Source organism: Scyliorhinus canicula, chromosome 9, assembly GCF_902713615.1.
Source record: "Scyliorhinus canicula chromosome 9, sScyCan1.1, whole genome shotgun sequence".
Lineage (NCBI taxonomy): Eukaryota > Metazoa > Chordata > Chondrichthyes > Carcharhiniformes > Scyliorhinidae > Scyliorhinus > Scyliorhinus canicula.
The window spans coordinates 133,681,788-133,694,202 of NC_052154.1; the positions used below are offsets into that span (position 1 = coordinate 133,681,788).

At 52.3% G+C, this 12,415-nt stretch overlaps 1 protein-coding gene across 1 annotated transcript in view; it reads right to left on the reverse strand.

The window, feature by feature from the left end:
• Positions 1-476, reverse strand: part of LOC119971717 (acyl-CoA (8-3)-desaturase-like) — a 65,279-nt gene extending 64,803 nt beyond the window's left edge. The window contains exon 1 of the mRNA XM_038807657.1: positions 183-476. Within this exon, the coding sequence (XP_038663585.1) occupies positions 183-365 (183 nt within the window). The 5' untranslated portion in view covers positions 366-476. The remainder of the gene's footprint in view (positions 1-182) is intronic.
• Between the last annotated feature and the right edge of the window lie 11,939 nt (positions 477-12,415).

Consider the following 12,415-nt stretch of genomic DNA (forward strand, 5'->3'; position numbering starts at 1 on the left):
GAATGGCCTACTCCTGTTCCTATGTTTCCTCTGAACACTGACCAAGAACAAAGCAGCTACTCTCCACCAGCCTTAAAACTTCCCAGAAACGTTGCCGTTGCCTATTGATGAGTGACTGTTCTGATTATTTCTCAGTGGCCTCCCTTTCTCACACGGATTACTCCGGGAGGTGCCAGCCTTACCGTGGCGTCCTGCCCCGCGTAGTGCCCGATCACTCGGGCGCCTCCCGGGTGCCTTTTGCTGAAGTCGCTGATATCGTAGACCTTCCTGCAGATCACCAGCCAGCGGTCGCTGCGGGTGCAGTGTCTCTGCACCTCCTCCCAATTAAAGAACCTGTCCCGGTCACACTCCGCACTCGAGCCCATCACCCGGACCGTGTCTCTCCCCACTTCCCCTCACTCTCCGGCCAGCCTGTGTGTCTGATCCGGACCGCTTACCCAGCTTTGCATCCCCCCCCAGTTTCAGGACCACATCGAGCAACAAGCGCCGGGAGATCGAGATCCCGCCTCCCCCCCCCCCCCCCGGGCGCGCCATTGGGTCGTTACTGCATCAATCACGGCCGCCTCCCGCTGTGATTGGTCTGAGGGGCCGTCAATCAGATGGGCAGCTCCCGCCCCGCCAATGGCGGACATCCTGGGCGGGGATTAAACCATTCCCACATTCCATTGGTCGAGAGAGATGCTGGCTCGTCACGCCCCAGTTGCTATTGGCTCATTCGGCAGCATCCACCCCTCTCACGCGGTTCAGGCCCTGTCTTTTATTGGCCGATACATGGACATCAGATTCACTGAGAATGAATGGAGTGAGGGCAAGAGTCTCTGTGCAGCTCGCCATGGGCTGCAACCACCTTCATTACTCACATCACACTCTGTCAGCTGGCAAGGAAGCTGGCACGTGAGGCTGCAGTCTAGCTTAAAAAATAATAGTCACAGACGCAAAATATCGAGACGGAATTTAACATCTGTCCCCTTTTCACTCCTGCCAAGGCTTTGGAGGCAGTGAATTCCTTTGAAACAGAATAACTTCAAAGCACCAGCTAATTTGTCACAGTAAGACCTCACAAATAAATTCCACATCAAACAGGCCAATCTAGAAAACTAAAGGGCAGCTGCAAATCACCCCACCACAAAATTTACGGCTTTTGGTTATGTGAAAGCAGCCGGCTATGTAGCTGAATTGTAAATGCTGGAAATCTGATATCAAAATTAAGTATTGGAAATGTTAAAAAGAGAAACTACATTCTGATATTTCAAGGTGGTACCCTGAAAGCTAGACACTTTAAGAGTGGAAAAGTGAGGACATACATGGGACAAGGAAGAGAAAGAAAAGAGAAGTGATTGTTGCAATATTCTCCCTGCAATTAAAGCCGTCCCTCCCTGTTTCCACACCCTTTAACAATAAGCAGGTGATTCTCTTGTCCCCTCCTCTCCAGAGAGCCAATCCCAGAATCTCTATTCTCCAAGAAAGCACCACACCCAAAATCTGTCTCTTCATTACCCCCTGTTAACGAATGGCTAAACGACTGGACTCAGCAGTCGATTCAATATTTTAAATGTTCTTTCATGGGGTATGGGAGTCACTGGCTATACTAGCATATATTGCCCATCCCTAATTGCCCTTGAGAAGATGGTGGTGAGCAGCTTTCTCGAACTTCTGCAGTCCCTGTGGTTTCCGTACACCCACAATGCTGTTAGGGAGGTTCAACATTTTGACCCAGCAACAGTGAAGGAATGGTGATATTTTTCCAAGTCAGGATTAAATGTGGCTTGGAGGGGAACCTGCAGGTGGTGGTGTTCCCATGTATCTGCTGCCCTTACCCTTCTAGATGGTAGCAGTCGTAGGTTTGGAAGGTGCTGTCCGAGGAGCATTGGTAAGTTTCTGCAGTGCATCCTGTAAATGGTACACATTGCTGGCGCTGTGAGTCAGCGGTGAAGGGAGTGAATGATGCATAAAAATGAAATGAAATAAAATGAAAATCACTTATTGTCACAAGTAGGCTTCAAATGAAGTTACTGTGAAAAGCCCCTAGTCGCCATATTCCGGCGCCTCTTCGGGAAGGCTGTTACGGGAATCGAACCGTGCTGCTGGCCTGTTTGGCCTGCTTTCAAAGCCAGCGATTTAGCCCTGTGCTCTTTATCTTTGAATGGCGTGGAGTTCTTTTTTTTTAAATTTAAAATACCCAATTATCTTTTTCCCAATTAAGGGGCAATTTAGCGTGGCCAATCCACCTACCCATGCATCTTTTGGGTTATGGGGATGAGACCCACACAGGCATGGGGAGAATGTGCAAATTCCACATGGACAGTGACCGAGGGCCAGGAGATGGTCATTGCATAGAACTTGTGTAGCATGAATGCTACTTGTCACTTGTCAACCCAAGCCTGGATATTGTCCAGGTCTTGCTGCATTTGGACCTGGACTACTTCAGTATCTGAGAAAGCTGTGAATGGCGCTGAACATTGTGCAATCATCAGCGAACATCTTCACACCTGACCTTATGATGAAAGGAAGGTCATTGATGAATCAGCTGAAGATGATTGGGACTAGGGTGCAATCCCAAGGAATTCCTGCAGTGATATACTGGAACTGAGATGATTGACCTCCAACAACCACAATCCATATTGGTGATGGGTATTGTAGCCATCTGGGATGGCCACTTTAAGTAAACATGGATACTTGTAAAGACTCAAGGGAAATATGGCCAATACAGGATTCAGGCAAACTCAGAGCCTAAATGTATATTTGTTAACAGAGAACCAGACAGTATCGAAACCCCTAGCCAATTTGCATTCTAATGGCCCATTTCCCCAGGACAAAGGACTGGTACTCAGGTCTCAGATACAATTCCAGACACATCGGCGCCACTCCCTTCACCCAGGAAGCCCAAACAGCCAAGGTAAATGACCGCTCAGGACACACCCAGCCATCAAGGCACCCACCCCTTTATTGGCTCAAATCGAAGGCAGTAATTGAAGCCTGCCGAATTATTGGGTCCAAAGCCAAGGACCGCCCAAAAGAGCGCGAAACCCCAAAGGATAAAGAGAGACACTGCCATGTGTTCGATCTCTTTTGGCCCTGGCACACCGGCACTCTTCGCCGCGGCCTATACCTGAAGCCGACTGCAGCACCACGAACTAAAGCAAGTTAAAGATCAACGATCGCTACCAGACGGATGAGCCCAGCAGAACCAAAGTTACTTCTCCAGACCCAGCCACTCCAGATCCAAACAAAGGCCTTGTTCCTCTGCCAAAGCCAGGTGCCTGAAGTTAAGTACAGCTGTTGTAAAGTTCGGTATAATTTAGCTTGCAGTCTTTTTATGTTGCATACGTGAGTTAATCTTGTGTGTAAATAAACTATTATTGAACTTGAACTAACTGACTGGTTGTTGGATCTTTGCTCATTATCCGGTTGAACCTTGTGCTGGTATCATTTGATACCTGGCGACTCTGAAAAGTAAAATCATCATTATTAATTGGCAACATTATTGGCGTCTCCGGTGCAAATTTGCAATAGTTATTGGAGACCTCTGACGGGACTCGACCTAGGAGTGATTTTGTCATTCTGAGCGAACCAACAAAACGTTGAATTAGAAACCCAATTGGAGATAGACTTCCGGTTGCGGCTATGCGGAGCCAAGTCGCACGTTCGGCAGCTCCCGCTAGCATAGGACTTGTGGGCTCTTTTAAGGGCCCCAAACAGCGCTGATTCGACGATTCCCGGTGTGTAAAGGGGTCTGGAGCAATACCCCCCCCCCCCCCGGGATTTATGGTGCGGACCCGGAGTGGGGCGAGGAAAAAAGCGGCAGCAGTTCCCCTGGAAAAGCGGGGGAGTGGAGGCAGTGGGCGGAGGAGCAGCCGGCGGCCCTTCTGCGCTACTTTACGGAGCTGAAAGTGGAGTTGCTGGACTCTCTGAAGGTTACGACAAGTAAGCTGCTGTAGACCCAGACAACCCAGGGTGCAGTGATCCTTGAGTTGCAGCAGCAGGCCTCTGAGCATGAGGATGAGGTCTCGGCCCTCGTGGGGAAGGTGGAGATGCACGAGGCGCTCCACAAAAAGTGGCAGGACCGCTTTGAGGAGATGGAGTTTCGGTCAAGGAGGAAGAACTTGCGGATCCTGGGCCTCACGGAGGGGCTGGAGGGGTCGGACCTGCCGGCTTATGTGGCCGTGATGCTGAACTCGCTGGTAGGGGCAGGATCTTTCCATCTGCCCCTGGAGCTGGAGGGGGCCCACAGAGTACTGGCCAGGAGGCCTAAGGCGAATGAATCCCCGCGGGCGGTGCTGGTGCGGTTCCATCGGTTCAGTGACCGGGAGTGTGTGCTGCGATGGGCCAAGAAGGTGAGGAACAGCAAGTGGGAGAATTCGGTAGTGCGTATCTACCAGGACTGGAGTGCGGAGGTGGCCAAGCGGAGAGCCGGGTTTAACCGGACGAAGGCGGTGCTCCACAGCAGGCAGGTGAAATTCGGCATGCTGCCGCCTGCGCGCTTGTGGGTCACCTACAAGGACCGGTATCACTATTTTGAGTCCCCGGAGGAAGCGTGGGCCTTTGTGCAGGCTGAAAAGTTGGTCTCGAACTAGGGATTGGGGACTGTGGGGTGTTTTTTTGTATCACTGTTTATGCTGTTGCTGGCTATTCTGTTTGGTTTTTTTTCCCCGCTTTCGGATGATGTTGGTTATGGTTTTGTGTTTTAAGGGGGGTGTTGGGGTCTGTGGTTGTTCTGTTTTTGTTTGTACTGGGGGGGTGGATGGGTTGGGACTGCTATTTGGGAGCTGCACTGAGGGGGTGGGGTGGGGCAGTGGGAAAGCGCGGGCTTTCCTCTGGTTTCCCGCCAAGCGGGACGAGGGGGGTGGAGCTGGAGGCAAGGGGCGTGGATATCAGTTCCGTTTTCCCACGCTGGAGCGGTGCCAAGGAGCTGTTGCGGGGGGGGGGGATGACCCCATATCGGGAGGGGTCGGAGTTAGGGCGGGAGCTGCCGGGGTCAGCAGAAGTCAGCTGGTTCACGGAAGTACTATGGAGGGAGCGTCGTGGCTGGGGGGGGGGGAGATACCGGGTTGCTGCTGGATTGGCCAGGGAGGAGCTGGTGAGGGTCGGGGGGGTCGGGGTGAGGTTCTATCGGCGTGGGAAATGGGCCGAGTGGGGGGTGCTGGCCAGGGGCGAGCAGTCGATGGGCTATGGCTAGTCGACGGGGAGGGGGGCGGGGTGCCCCCTGATCCGGCTGATCACGTGGAACGTGCGGGGGTTGAATGGGCCGGTTAAGCGGGCCCGGGTGTTTTCGCATCTGAAGGGGCTGAAGGCGGACGTGGCCATGCTTCAGGAAACTCACCTGAAGGTGGCGGACCAGGTTCGTCTGAGGAAGGGGTGGGTGGGGCAAGTTTTTCATTCAGGGCTCGACGCGAAGAACCGGGGGGTGGCGATCCTGGTGGGGAAGAGGGTGGCATTTGAGGCATCTGAGTTGGTGGCTGATAGTGGCGGCAGATATGTGATGGTGAGCGGTAAGCTGCAGGGGGAGAGGGTGGTGTTGGTAAATGTGTATGTCCCAAATTGGGATGATGCTGGTTTCATGAGGCGTATGTTGGGCCGCATTCCTGGCCTGGAGGTGGGGGGCTTGATCATCGGCGGGGGGGACTTCAATACGGTGCTGGATCCCCCACTGGATCCTTCTAGTTCTAGGACAGGCAGGAGGCCGGCGGCAGCCAAGGTGTTGAGTGGGTTTATGGACCAGATGGGAGGGGTGGATCCCTGGAGGTTTGGGAGGCCGAGGGCTGGGGAGTACTCTTTTTTTCTCCCACGTGCACAGGGTTTATTCCCGCATTGATTTTTTTGTCCTGAGTAGGGAGTTGGTCCCGAGGGTGGAGGATGCCGAATATTCGGCTATAGCAATTTCGGACCATGCTCCGTATTAGGTGGATCTGGAGATGGGGGAGGTGCGGGACCAGCGCCCGCTTTGGCGTCTGGACGTGGGGTTGTTGGCTGATGAGGAGGTGTGCAGGAGGGTCCGGGGATGTATTGAGAGGTACCTCGAGGCCAATGATACTGGGGAGGTCCGGGTGGGGATGGTGTGGGAGGCTCTGAAGGCAGTGATTAGGGGGGAGCTGATCTCCATCCGAGCCCATAGGGAGAGGGGGGAGAGGAGGGAGAGGGAGAGACTGGTGGGGGAGTTGCTGTGTGTAGATAGGAGGTATGCGGAGGCCCCGGAGGAGGGATTGCTGGGGGAACGGCGTAGCTTGCAGGCCAAGTTTGATTTATTGACCACCAGAAAGGCGGAGACACAGTGGAGGAAGGCACAGGGAGCGGTCTATGAATATGGAGAGAAGGCGTGCAGGATACTGGCGCATCAGCTTCGCAAGCGGGACGCGGCTAGGGAGATTGGTGGAGTGAAGGATAGGGGTGGGAATGTGGTGTGGCAGGGGGCAGAGGTCAATGGGGTCTTTAGGGACTTCTATAGGGAACTGTACCGGTCGGAGCCGCCAGTGGAGGAAGGGAATGGAGAGCTTTTTGAACAGGCTGCGATTTCCAAGGGTGCAGGAGGAGCAGGTGGAGGGACTGGGGGCGCCAATCGAGTTGGAGGAGCTGGTCAGTGGGATTGGCCACATGCAGTCGGGGAAGGCGCCGGGATCGGATGGGTTCCCGGCTGAATTTTATAAAAAATACGCAGACCTGTTGGGCCCCCTGTTGGTTCGGACCTTTAACGAGGCATGGGAGGGGGGAGTTTTGCCCCCGACGATGTCACGGGCACGATTTCCCTGACCCTGAAGCGAGATAAGGACCCCTTGCAGTGTGGATCATATAGGCCAATTTCACTGCTGTATCTGTGGATGCCAAGTTGCTGGCGAAAATCTTGGCCACTAGAATAGAGGACTGTGTGCCAGGGCTGATACATGAAGATCAGACGGGTTTTGTGAAGGGGAGGCAGCTGAACGCTAACGTGCGAAGGCTGCTAAATGTGATAATGATGCCGGCGGCAGAAGGAGAGGTGGAGATTGTGGTGGCATTGGATGCGGAGAAGGCCTTCGATAGGGTTGAGTGGGGGTACTTGTGGGAGGTGTTAGAGAGGTTCGGGTTCGGGGAGGGCTTTATTAAATGGGTGAGATTGCTGTACGAGGCCCCGATGGCGAGTGTAGCGACAAATGGGAGGAGGTCCGAGTACTTCAGGCTCTACCGTGGGACGAGGCAGGGGTGCCCCCTGTCCCCCTTGCTTTTTGCGTTGGCAATTGAGCCTCTGGCCATGGATCTCAGGGAGTCGGGGAGGTGGAGGTGTCTGGTGCGGGGTGGGGAGGAGCACCAAGTGTCACTTTATGCAGATGACTTGCTGCTGTACATAGCAGACCCGATGGGGGGAATGCCGGAGGTGATGGAGATTCTTGCTGAGTTTGGGAGTTTCTCGGGCTACAAGTTGAACCTGGGCAAGAGTGAGCTGTTTGTTGTACACCCGGGAGATCAGGAGGAGGGGATTGGTAGGCTCCCGCTAAAGAGGGCAGTGAGGAGTTTTAGGTACCTGGGCGTTCAGGTGGCTAGGAGTTGGGGGACTCTGCACAAGCTCAATTTTACTAGGTTGGTGGAGCAGATGGAGGAGGAATTTAAAAGGTGGGACATGCTGCCGCTGTCGTTGGCGGGTAGAGTACAGTCCGTTAAAATGACGGTGCTCCCGAGGTTTTTGCTTTTGTTCCAGTGCCTCCCCATTTTCATTCTGATGGCCTTTTTTAGGAGGGTGAACAGCAGCATCATGGGATTTGTTTGGGCGCACGGGACTCCGAGGGTGAGGAGGGTCTTTTTGGAGCGGGGCAGGGATAGAGGGGGGCTGGCGCTGCCCAACCTCTCTGGGTACTATTGGGCGGCTAATGTCTCGATGGTACGCAAGTGGGTAATGGATGGGGAGGTGGCAGCATGGAAACAGATGGAGATGGCGTCCGGTGGAGGCACGAGCCTGAAGGCACTGGTAACGGCACCATTGCCGCTTCCTCCAACGAGGTACACTACGAGCCCGGTGGTGGTGGCTACCCTCAAGATTTGGGGGCAGTGGAGGCGACATAGGGGGAAGTGGGGAGCTCAGTGGAGGCCCCGCTGCGGGGGAACCACCGGTTTGTCCCAGGGAACATTGATGGCGGGTTCCTGGGGTGGCACAGGGCGGGCATTAGGAAGTTGGGAGACCTGTTCATTGACGGGAGGTTTGCGAGCCTGGGTGAGCTGGAGAAGTTTGAGCTCCCCCCCGGGGAATATGTTCAGGTACCTTCAGGTCAAGGCGTTTGCTAGGCGGCAGGTGGAGGGGTTCCCTTTGCTGCCCCCGTGGGGGGTAAGGGATAGGTGCTCTCAGGGGTGTGGGCCGGGGATGGGAATGTGTCTGACATTTACCAGGTGATGAAGGAGGTGGGGGAGGCGTCGGTAGAGGAGCTGAAGGCTAAGTGGGAAGTGGAGCTGGGGGAGCAGATTGAGGAGGGGACATGGGCGGACGCCCTGGAGAGGGTGAACTCCTCTTCATGTGCGAGGCTTGGCCTCATCCAGTTCAAGGTACTGCACAGGGCTCACATGTCCAGGACGAGGATGAGCAGGTTTTTTGGGGGTGAGGACAGGTGCATTAGGTGTTCGGGGAGCCCAGCAAACCATGCCCATATGTTTTGGGCATGCCCGGCACTGGGGGAATTCTGGAAGGGGGTAGCAAGGACGGTGTCGTGGGTGGCAGGATCCAGGGTCAAACCAGGCTGGGGACTCGCGATATTTGGGGTTGGGATGGAGCCGGGAGTGCAGGAGGCGAAAGAGGCCGGTGTTTTGGCCTTTGCGTCCCTAGTAGCCCGGCGGAGAATCTTGTTACAATGGAAAGATACGAGACCCCCAAGCGTGGAGACCTGGATCAATGACATGGCGGGATTCATTAAGCTGGAGAAGGTCAAATTCGCCCTGAGGGGGTCGGTACAAGGGTTCTTTAGGCGGTGGCAACCTTTCCTCGACTTTCTGGCTCAACGATAGGGAACTAGGCCAGCGGCAGCGGCAACCCGGGGGGGAGGGGGGAAAAAAAGGGGGGGGGGGTTTCAGGGGGGCATTGTTTATGTTACTTTAATTTATTGTTAATTTATTTTGTTGTTTATTGGGTTTGGGGGGGTGGGGGGGTTCGTTATATGCGTTGTTATGGGTGCCGGGGGGGGGGGGGGTGTTTATTATTGTTATTGTTGTTATTATTATTATTGTTTTGTTGTTATACATTTTTTTAAAAATCTCAATAAAAATTATTTTTTTAATAAAAGAAACCCAATTGGAAAAGTGAAAAGAAACACAAGTGTAAGACCAGTATTGATCAAACCTCCAAGATTCGGAAGTGTGTAATAATTTGCATGCGTACTAACAGGGATATAAGGTAAACTCGTTAGGTTTTGTTGCGTAAAACTATCGGGAGTTTTGTGAACCGGAAATAGCTTAGGCCATACCCGCTGTTTGCATCGCCACCCTATTCCCCCCGTCCCAAATTTAGGATGCAGAAAAGAGATACCAGTAGAAACGGCAGCAAAAGCAATGGAACGCCTCATGAACCCGCAGGAACCTGAGGTCACAGCGGCCAATAGAGCAGAGCAGTGTCCCATATGGGAAGAGGAACTAAGGAAATACGTGAAGGGGAAAGGATGGCCCTTTGGTCTGAGTTTTGTTCGAATGAAGAGTCAGGTCCTGGTAGTATAGGACAAACTTGGTGGGACAACCTAACCGAGATACACAAGAAGAGTTTAGGGAAAGTTCGTAAGCCGATGGCAATCGTGTCCTGTCTGGCACAATTGCGAGGCACAGAGGAGGTCGTGAGGATGCTCCGCAGACAGCTTGTAGAGAAAGAAGAGAAGAGTGAGGGAAGCATTAGCAAGTGTGAAAAAGTTAATGAGCAATTCTGAGAGCAGCTAGTAGCAAAAGACAAGGAGATGGCCGATGCCAAACGGGCACACCAATCTTGTTTAGTCCACATAAGCAGCTTTCAGACACAATACGATAAGGCCTACCAAGATACACAACGTGCAGTCTTGGTAAGAGAAGAGACGGAACAATAGGTAGAACAGTTAAAGAAGCAATGCGTAGACTTGAAGGCAGCTTTACGAGCACTCCACAGTTCCACAACGGAACAAAGGCAGAGTTCAGTAGACCACGCCAAATGCAGGCATCAAATTTCAAGGTTACAGTCACTGCTCTCAGTACAAAATGGTTTCAGAGACACCGTTGGACCAAATTTAGACCAGCAAGATGGGACCGATTGGCAGGTACTCAAAGAAACTGCCTATAGGTATGTAGAAGACACCGAAAATCACAATAGAGCCCCTCAGGCCCCGAAAAGAAAAGAAGCCGCACGATCGACTGCACAGGCAGCACACAACCCCATGAATCAGTCACCACGCAGCGCACGTCACAGGATCACGAGGAGCCCGATTTCGTTTATACCACCCCACTAACCATCACACAATTGAGGGATGCCTGCGCCAAAATTGAACCAATCCAACCCACAGCAGACCCACACCATTTCTTTGAGCGAGTAAGACAACAGACAGTTATGTACGGTCTGGACGAACCGGAGTAAGTGAAACTTATAGTATGAGCCTTGACCCATCCATTAGTTCAGCATTACCCGATCCACAGTTTATAGGAGGAGGAAGCCTCCAGGACATGAAGGCAGCTATTTTATATGCAATTGGTTATAACAGAGGAGATCCCGTAAAAGGTCTAAATCGCTGCTGACAAAAGAAGGGAGAGTATCCAACTGCATACGCAGGACGCCTTTGGATCCATTTTAAAGCGGTATTTGGAGATTTAGTCCAGGCACACTTAAATGTCGAAAACACAACCAAATGGACCCATGTTTTAGTCTCCCATGCCACAGAAGCAGGTCAAAAAGCCTGTGTGAATTATGACCCCTCAGACGCCGCACATAACGAAGTGTGGGTTCTGTAGAAACTTTCTAGAGCTTGGGAACAATCCTTACATAAAAAGGCAGAGCAGGAGAAAGCAGAAGCAAATATGAATCCAGTAAGGACACATCAGGACCCCGCACGGGTAAACAAGGGTAGACATGACGGACAGCACCACAGAGCACAGGGGTGCTATAATTGCAGACAAAAGGGACATTACGCCCGCGAATGCAATGCCCCCCCCCCCCCCAGAACCAGCAACGGAATCATAAAGCGAACGCCCCCACATAGGAACAATGCCAGGCCTAACACAGTATTAGCGCCTGCCCAGACAATTCTTCCATAAATAGCACAGATTGACGGTGTTCAGACTCCCCAACCTGGGTCTGCGACATACTCTGGGACAAGTCAGGTAGACCAGTAGTCACAGGCACAGTCTGGGGACACCCCTTGGAGTTCCTTTGGGTCACAGGAGTGTCCCACACCACTTTAAACGCCTCCACAATGTTTCAGCGAGACAAATGGCCCACTACAGACACTATCACCCTTAGTGGATTTACAGGCCAAGCACCCCGTTGTTTTAGCAGATTTGCCCTGAACAGCAGAACACATTTTAGGGATCGACACAACCTTTCCTCTGACCACATGAATAAGTGTGTTTGGAAAATGGCTAGAATAGAGAGAGCCCCCGCCACGCTCACATAGGAGACTACGAACACAGAATCTGCTCAGTAGGTGACTATTGGTTTGATCCGCAAGCCATTAGTACAGATAGGACAATTAGAGAGGTCCTAAGGAAACACAAAGCATCCTTCGCCCAGCACAAGCACGACTGTGGAAACATTCCGGGAACAGTCGCCATTACAGGTCCCGATCCCAAGCCCTAGAAACAATATGGCTTCCCACAGCAAGCCGAGGTAGAAATTGCAAAAGTAATTCAAAGTTTGCTCGACCTGTAGCCTCAACAAACAATGCCCCAATTTGGCCCGTAAGGAAACCAGACGGTTCATGGAGACTGACCATCGATTGCAGAGAACTCAATAAAGTAACTCCATTAGCAGCCCCCACCATTGCCACGAGTCCCGAGACAATGCTAAAGCAGGAACTGCAGTCGAGGTATTTTACGGTACTGGACATTAGCAATGGCTTCTGGTCCATTCCATTAGATAAGAATTGTCAATATAAACTCACCTTCACGTTCCAAGGACAGCAATATACATGGACATGCCTTACGCAAGGTTTCCACAACACCCCCTCCATTTTCCACTGACAATTGGCAAATGGATTATCCAAATTTTCCCGACCCGAATGCTTCATTCAGTATGTGGATGACTTGCTCCTGCAAACTGATCCAAGGAAGAGCACATTTTGCTTCTTTCCGAACTATTAGGTCTCCTACACTCAATTGGATGTAATGTCAACCCGAAAAAGGCCCAAATCCTAAAAGAAAAGGTATTTTATTTAGGCCCAGTCATCACGCACGGAAAAAGAGAGATAGAGCAAAAACAGATTGATTTGATTGTTAAATTGCCCTTGCCTCATAGTGTCAC